The sequence below is a fragment of the Gorilla gorilla genome, chromosome 2 (genome assembly GCF_029281585.2).
Source record: "Gorilla gorilla gorilla isolate KB3781 chromosome 2, NHGRI_mGorGor1-v2.1_pri, whole genome shotgun sequence".
Taxonomy (NCBI): Eukaryota; Metazoa; Chordata; class Mammalia; order Primates; family Hominidae; genus Gorilla; species Gorilla gorilla.
The window spans coordinates 138,367,675-138,376,409 of NC_086017.1; the positions used below are offsets into that span (position 1 = coordinate 138,367,675).

An 8,735-nucleotide genomic window follows, 5' to 3' on the forward strand; every position below is an offset into this window, starting at 1 on the left:
ATTATTTTAAAAGTAAAATCAAGTCTATGACCCACATCAAATTAATTTTGCCTATGATGTGATGCATGAGGGGGTGAGATCTATTTATTTTTGATATGGATATTCATGTGCTCCAGCAACACTCATTGAGAAGCACTTCATTTAGATACTGAATCATTGGCCCCTTTGTTGAAAATTATGTGTGGGTCTGTTCATGGACTCTTTATTTTGTTTCATTAATCTATTTGGCTATTGCTAACTTATTTGTTGTAGCTTTACAGTAGATCTTAAAATCTGGAAGTGTAAGTCCTCCACTTTATTCTTCTACAAGATTTCTTGGGTATTTCTGGCTTAATCCCATTATAAGTGTCAGAAATAGATTTTCTTTGGTGAAACCAGTGAATCATTAATCAACTTCATGAATGTTAGAGGTGATTAAAACTGAAGAAATAAATTAATCTTCAAATTGAAAGGTCATACCAAGTGTGTAGCAGAACAAACCACCACATAATAAAAACAAATCATAATTACATTCCAAGGACATGTCAAAATATGAAAGGATGAAGAAAAATTTATATTAGTTGCATGGGAAAAGAAACTATTTATAAAGAAAGATTCTGATAAAAATTACAGTTCTCAGCAACAAAAGAGAGGCAATAGGTTAATTACACATTATTTTCAAAGTGCTAAGATCAAGTAACTCTGAACCTAGAATTCTATACCCAGCCAAATTGTCAATCAAAATTGAGAATGAACTACGTTTTTGCATATAAAAACTTTCCAAATTTTCCTATGTACAGATCCTCATAGAGTGACTAACAATACAAATTATAGAATTATATGAATTATATATTATAGAAATATAGAATCAAAATTTTAAAGGAAATTAAGAAAGAAATTGTGTAAGTCAAAATGCAACAGTGAACACAGTCATTAGTGAAAGCTGTTAGTAAGTCTAAATAAGTATGGGTTAAAAAATGATATAACAAGATCAAGGTAATATTCCCAACATTAATATAGGATGTTAATATAGGGGAAATATGAAAGGATAATTTTTAAATGGTGCTAAGAATATTGTATTCATGTAGGGAGAATATAGCTATTGATTCGCTAATTTAAGGAAAACAAATATGAATGAAGTAAAGTTATTTATTGAAAGATAAGTACTGACCAGGCCCCTTGGCTCATGTCTGCAATCCCAGCACTTTGGGAGGCCGAAGTGGGAGGATTGCTTGCACCCAGGAGTTTGAGGCTGCAGTGAACTATGATTGTTCCACTGCACTCCAGCTGGGGCAACAGAGGGAAACCCTGTCTCAAACAAACAAATTTAAAAAAAGATGAATACTGACAGTAATGCGAACAACGCAACAAAAAGCATGTATGGTAAGGGTGGTCTCAGACAAAATATGATTCAAGGCAAGAACCATTCTGAAGAACCAAGGAAAGTGTATTGGGCAAGGTTCCGGTGTGGAACATTCAAGTGGTTAATTGAAGAACACTGAATGTTAATGCATGGACTATTTTCAGAGGCCTGGGAAAAGGTAAGGAAAGCAAGAAGGAATGTCAAAGTCTGTGGACAATAAGGGGTCATGACCATTCTGGGCTGAACGGCAGGGAAGGCACAATGTCATCAGCACCCAGAGGCAGCTGGGGCTCTCAGAGAGAAGTGACTGCTGCTGGTCATCTGGGACAATCAGTTGTGTTGTATACATTTTATAATGTCTACTTTGGGGCTTCTTGTGACCTTCTGGATAAGCAACTGGATTTTCTGGGTCCTGTTGATTGCATTAACGTGGGTATCCCCAGGTGGTGTGAGGATGAAATGAGCAAATGCGTGCGAGGTGCTCAGAACAGAACCTAGCACAGAGGAAGCTCCCCTTAAACGTTAGGGTATAGGGGTACTGGGAGCTGCATACCCGAATGACCGCACTCAAAGGAGCATGCACATTCAGAACATTTGACTTCTCTTCCTGTGGGATGGCCCAGTTGTTTAAGCTTCGGACCCGGCAAACGCAGGATCTGCCCCAGCTGAGCACACTACTCTGCTTCTGATGAAAACTCTGCAATGGCTCGCGTTGCTCCCGGGACAGAGACCAACTTCTTTTGCCCCATCCACAAGGCCTTGGAAGGCGGAAGGCCTCCCCTCTGGCCCTGTGGGCCTCCTGTCTCCTCCCTCGTCAGCTCCACTCCCCCAGCACTGCTGGGGCCCATCCAGCGTGCAGACTCCACCGAAAGCTACCGCCTGCAGGACTCCTCCCCAATGCCTCCCATCCGAGAGGGGAATGTCTTCATACCCTGGTAACACCTCTGCGCTCTTGGCGTAGCCCTCAATACAATTGAGTTCCACTTCATTTCTGGGATAAGCAGCTGACCCAATCAACCCCACCGGCCTCTACACCTCGGAAACTGATTGAGTCCTGGGACCTCTTCTGACCACCGCCAGGAGCCCAGGCTCCGCCCCGCGGCTACGCGCATTCCCGTAAAAGCCCGGCGGACTGCGCTCCTGGGCCGCTTGAATCTGCGGCCTCAAGTGGTCTCCTGCCGCCACCTGGACCGGGGACAGTAACGCCTAGGGAACCCCAAGACCTCTTGAGAGAGCATTTCAACTCTGTTGACAAACCTCAACCACTTGAGGGACTTCGCTGGAAAGAAACGTTCTAGAAAGACCAAGTGGGTAAGCAGCGAGAAAGAACAAAGTTAGCCTTATGGGATGGCTGAGGGGGTGGGGCGAGGGCCTGAGGACCTTCTCTGACACCATCCTCTCCGCACTCTCCCACCCAACTCCTGGCATCTCACCTCTCCTCCTTCCCGCCCCTTCCCTGCTTCTCTTGCAGTTCAGCAGGCCTGAAAGTGTCCGCGTCGCACCCCACCCTATGAGACAGCTCTCTCCAGCCTGTTCCCTCAGCCTCAGCCCCTCCCCTAAAAGCCAAGCCCAGGACCCTCCTGCCTGCCCCCTCGCAGAATCATCCCTCCACCCGCTGCAGCTGCGAGGTGTGGGTAGAGGCCCAGATTAATGTGTTCTGTTCTGCCCAGCTCCCAGGCCCGCCCTAGGGGACCCAGATGAAGGTAGTCTGGCTTCTTCGGACAAGGAAATCGGGTTTTGAATTTGATAGCTGTTTACTCTTTACTTACTAAAGAGTAAACAACAAAACCAGCATGTTTTTCTCCATATCCTTTGAAAAGCCAGTATAGGGCTTTATTCTTTATCAAATTAATTGTAAAAATCAAAGTTCCATTTTTGTAATTTGATTTTTTTAAAAACATGGTGAAGTGGAACATTTTTACATGATTTTGTATAGCTTATTCTGTGGCTTGCTTGTGGTTGCCCTTGGGCGAGATTGTTGATAAGGTCTTATTTACCTGCCGTGGACTAGCAAGAGCTGTCTGTATCTGACATATGATTAGCTCTGGTCTGCCACATGTTGGAGATATCGCCCTCTATTTTGTGGTTTGTCTTTTGATTTTGAACATGATAATTTTGTGGCTTTTTTTTTTAACCAGATATTCAATTTTTAAATAGCCAGTTTTATCTGCCTATATTTTCTTGTCTTGGTATCATGCACAAAGGGCCTTCTCCACCATATTAAGTTTTTGAGAAGCCAACTAGGCATTTGTGCATGTTAACTCTTGCAGGGTGTCCAATCTTTTGGCTTCCCTGGGCCACACTGGGAGAAGAATTGTCTTGGGCCACACATAAAATACACTGACACTAAAGATAGCTGATGAACTAAAAAAAAAAAATCATTAAAAAATCCCGTAATGTTTTAAGTTTACGAATTTGTGTTGGGCCATATTCAAAGCCGTCCTGTGCCACAGGTTGGACTAGCTTGCCTTAGAGGATGATCTGAACTTGCAAGGATACGCATATCACAGGCCAGAAGTACATACAATGTAGTGTGTTTTTCCAGAACTGATTTTCTATCTAGAGGCTACCTTTGGGCAATTGAGGAAGAGGGATTTCCTCCTCAGTATGGGTAACCTTGGGCACTTGAGACTTTCTCAGTGCATTTCGGTTTCCTCCTGCCTCCTTTTCCAGGAGTTGGCTCCTGCAGTCTGGGGCCAGGGTGTCTTTGCCTCAAATTTCTGGGTGGGCCATTTGGTCAGTGGTCCACATCTATCCTGCGGTCATCTCAGCTGGGCCTCCTCCTACTGGTCCTCAGCTTCTGTCCCTGCAGGCATCTATGAAACACTAAGCTCCTTTCTTGTCACTGGCTGTCACTGTGTGTCCTTCAGGTCCCTCAAGAAGATCCTCCCTGGGGCTACTGGCCTGTCCTCCACCCCAGGTCCTCTGCCCATTCGGGAGGAAATGAATGCTTCTTCAGCCACACAGGGCCCTCTGCCCTGACCTTGCCCAAGCTTCCATCTCAGAGCATCAGGCCACACCTGAGCACCTCCCATGGTCCAGGACCCCAGCCAGGAGAAAGAGCGCTGGTGCTCTCTTCCCTTAAACCTGTCCTCCCGCGCTGTGGCAGAGAGGAGGGGGAGCGCCACTGTCAGATCTCCAGTTTCCACTGTAACTGTGTTTTGCCTGGGTGGAGGAGAGAAGAGATACACCAGACCCACTCAGCCCACACACACCTAAGTATCCGGGAGTGGGTCCTTGGCACACCCCAGTTGCTCAAGACAGAAACTTGAACATCTGCCTGGCACCTTCCTCTCCTTCTCCTTACATCCATTTCTCTTCCTTTCCCGGGCCGGTTTCTTCCATCTGTGGTCCACCCTCTGATCTAGAGAGGCTCCTGAAACACAAAGCTGGTAGAGCAGCTTCTCAAAGGCTCCCTGCCATGCTCGCCCTGAGAGTTCTGGCAGGCACTCCGGGGCACCTTCGTGATCTGACTTCTTGTCTCTGCCCCCAGGAAGTCCCTCCCTGCCCTCACTTGTACCCTAAAAGGTTTCCCAGTGTCCTCATCTGCTCAGCTCCTGACTCCAATGGGCAGCCTCCCTCTAGGCTCTGCCAAAAGGACTCTGGAGGCACCTGGCTGGTTTCTTTCTCATACAGCGTCCTCTTGTTCACCTGACTGGAGGTTGTGGGGTGTTTCCAGTCAGCTGTGCCTCAGTTTCTTCCATTCCATGCTGCCCCTGACCCCAGGGGTCCTGACCGCACCAGCCTCCGCTCCTTGATGCTGGGGCTGGGGGTGTCCTCTCCTGGCCACAGGACCTCTCCACCGTCTCTCTGTGCCACATCCTTGTCACCTAAGACAGTCAAAGCATGTACTGCGCATCAGTTCTTATTTCAGAAACAGCTCCAAATTTCAAGGAGATTCCTCTGGGGGACCTTCGTTTTGGGGAAAAACACCTGGTGCTACCTGATGTGCCCTCTCCTGGATACTGGGCCTTTGATCATCTCTTCACTTACTTCTCTTCCTTTCCATCATGTCCTCACTGTGTCAGGTGTGGGTGCTGAATATGCTGTTCACAACATTCCAGAACACTCCAGGAGAAACTTGACAGGCCTTATGTTCAGACACTGCATCCTTTGGAGGAAATGTTTTGGGAGCTCCTGCTTTGTGGGGCAAGCATCTGTCAAGGATGAAGTGCTCCGGGACCTGTCTGCCCCTTCAGCAGCCCCTGCACTGGGGTGGCCCCAGTGGATTTCTGGCTTTGCTGTTCCTTCATCTGTCAGCTTAGGGGCTTTGCTGAATCTTTAACTCTCCCTCCAGCAGGTCTCCAACAGACTTGGCCATCCGTACTCTCCAGTCTTTGGTCTCTGTGACTTGCATAGAGGGAAGCATGAGGAACTGAATTTGAAACTTGTTTTGATGTCCCTAGAAAATGCCTCACGTGGCTGCTGTGCACCCCTCCCACTGCAGGGGCCACTCGTTCCTACCCAGGACACCTTGCTCCCCATCCTCCCTGGAGATGCCTTGATCTTGGCTCTTCTGTCACCTCACCCCCAGCTGTCCCCCTCCTACCATCCCCTCCTGTGCGACCTGGTCTCCCTGCCCTCTGACTGGCTGTCTGCTCACCCCACAGATACCAGGAGCCCCGTGGGGTGTGTGTGGCCTCAGCTTGAAGAGGAGTGCACTTGCCAGACATTTCGGGGCTTTGAAGAGCACAGCTCATCTAAGATGGGCACAGGTGCATCAGAGAAACAAGCAGAGCAGAAGGTCCGCCGTGCCTTCGAGGCCTCCGAGGAAGCCCATGGGACTCTGGCAGCCTCAACCCCCTGGGTGGCCATGGGCTCTGCCTATGGTTCCTGTACCTGCTTGGGAGCCCAGCCTGTAACTGACCTGGCCCTCTGGCCTGTCATCTACTCCTGCATGGGATTTTCCCCACAAGCTTACCCAGCCTTCTGGGCTTACCCGTGGGTGCTCTATGGTGGGTATCTCTGGATGGGTTATCCCCCTCCAGCTGCCTTGGTGCCTTCAGTGTGGCTGTATTGGAGGGGCGCCTCCAGCTTTGACCCCCTCATAGGAAGTCCGTACCTGACTGCCTTGGCCCCCAACCTATTTCCTTTCCCCATGAGATTCCCACCCACCTACTCCTTGGCTTCTCCCACTCTGGGCGAGGCCACCTCCAGCCACTGTCCTCAGGTGGGATGCTGGACTCCAGCCAGCTCAGCCCCCAGGGCTGCCGTAGAGGGGCCATCCAGAGGAGCTCCCTACTTGAAGACATGCAAAGCCCCTCCCTCAGAATGGGCCTCCAGGTTCGGTATTTGGGCACCTTTGCCCTGCTGCAGTTCAGAGCTCCGCCCTCTGCCGCCTTCCCCCATTGAAGATTCTCAGCTGGACCCCTGCTGCTCCCGCTCCTCCTCCCGGTCACCCTGCAGGGCCCGCCGCCGCCTCTTTGAGTGCTAATCAGCCCTCTAGACCCAGACCCACCCAACAATCAGAGACATGTCTGGTGGAGCCCAGCCAGCTGTGGACTTTAAGTTTTTGGAAGAGTCTCAGATGTAGGTTGTTTACTATTCCTCAGTACAGAGTACACCTCCTGGACTCATGCAAGGCCCCTCTATTTGCTATTTCTCTTTACTTTCTTGTTTTTCTGTTTGCCCTTCAACCCTGACACTGGCACCTTTTCTCCTCCCCAGACTGTCCTGGGCCCACCCTCTAGTAGATTTGCTGTAAGTCCTCAAATATGCATGCATGCAACCTTGTAAAATGAGCTTATTTAAGCTCAATCCAACCTGTAGAAGCGCTCAGTTAGAATAGGCCTCCAGGTTTGGTATTTGGGCACCTGTGCCACCCTTCAGCCCAGGACTCTCTCTGCCGCTCCTCAGCAAAGACCCTCAGCAGGATCCCCGCATCCCTGGCCACCCTGTGGGGCCTGCTGCTGTCTCTTCCAGCATTGGTGTGTCCTCCAGGGAACCACACACTCAAGCACTTTGGAACCCATGGAATCCAGTGAGCACGTGCTGTGGGCTCTGCCTAGAAGCTTCCAAAACCTGTTTGTTCCAGTGGACACAGAGTAGGAAATGCTGACTCATTCAGAACGCTAGTGCCCTTGGGTCCTTGCGGGTGTGCTCTTCTCACTCCTCACCCCATCAGCACCTTCTGGGGTAATGCACACACCAGTAAAATGTACAGTGCATGCTTTTAAAAAATTTTAAATAAATGATACTATGCTATAAATCATGTTTTCTCCAATTTTTCATTCATTAGTTTAAGACCTAGCCATATCTGTATATATGTATAGTGTATTTTGCTTATTCAAATTTATTAGCATGTTTTCCATACTATTTCTTGCTGTATTTCTTGTTATGTGCTGCATTCCATTTTTCTTTAAAATTTTATTGTGTATATTTGAGGTTTACAACATGATGTTATGGGATACATACAGGTAGTAAAATGGTTACCATAGTGAAGCTGACTAACATCTGTCATCTCACAGCTACTTTTTTTTGGTGACAAGAGGAGCTAAAATCTACTTATTTGACAAAAACCCCTAGTACAATGCCATTTCATTAGCTTTATTCCTCATGCTGTACCTTAGAGCTCTAGGCTTGCTCAGCCTATGTATATTTAGTATCCTTTGACTTACATATCCTGGTTTCCCCACTCCCAGCCCATGGGAACGACTGCTTCTTTCTCTATCTCTGTATTTTAGCTCTTTGTTCTGTTTTAATATTCCACATATAAGGGAAGCTGTGCAATTTTTTTTTCTGTGTCTGACTTATTTCATCATTCCCCATGCATGTTATGGCAAATGGCACGATCTCCTTTTTAAAGGCTAAATAATATTCTATATCCATTATATATATACGGATATAATCATATTTTCTTTATCCATTCATCCATTGATAGGCATTTGGGTTGTTTCCATATCTTCGCTATTGTAAATAATGCTGCCATGAACATGGGAGTGCAGGTATCTTTATGAGGTGGTGATTTCATCTTTTTTGGGTACATACCCGGAAGAAGCATTGCTGGGTCATATGGTACTTCTAGGTTTAATTTCTTCAGGGACTTCTATACTGTTTTCTATAATGGCTGTACCCCTACTTTTCAAATATTGTATAGAAAATTTCCCATGGATTTTTCTGTTTTATTAGTATCTATTTTCGACTCAGTGATTCTGTGTCTTGAAGTGTCTTCTCATTGTGAGCTTGTTTGTTTTGTAACTTCTTAAAGTTAATAACAGCTAGTTCATTTTTAGGCTTGATTCTTTTCTATTACAAGTTTTTAAGGCTATAAAATTCCCTCTAAATATACTACTTTAAAATATATCCTACATTTATGATATATGATATTTTTGTTTATCTTTTTAAATAATCACTATTAAGGAAAATCAAATAAATTTTATTTTCTTATAGCCTG

The 8,735-nt window shown here is 46.8% G+C and overlaps 1 protein-coding gene across 1 annotated transcript; it reads left to right on the top strand.

The window, feature by feature from the left end:
- The first annotated feature begins 2,248 nt into the window (after positions 1–2,248).
- On the top strand, positions 2,249–8,735 carry PRR23E (PRR23 family member E). Its single transcript, XM_004036236.5, has 2 exons — positions 2,249–2,653; positions 5,953–8,735. The coding sequence occupies exon 2, from the start codon at positions 6,048–6,050 to the stop codon at positions 6,774–6,776; it is 729 nt and encodes a 242-aa protein (XP_004036284.5). The 5' UTR covers positions 2,249–2,653; positions 5,953–6,047; the 3' UTR covers positions 6,777–8,735.

Excerpts from the sequence above, each read along its gene's own strand:
- PRR23E (XM_004036236.5), top strand. The coding sequence starts at position 6,048 with ATGGGCACAGGTGCATCAGAGAAACAAGCAGAGCAGAAGGTCCGCCGT.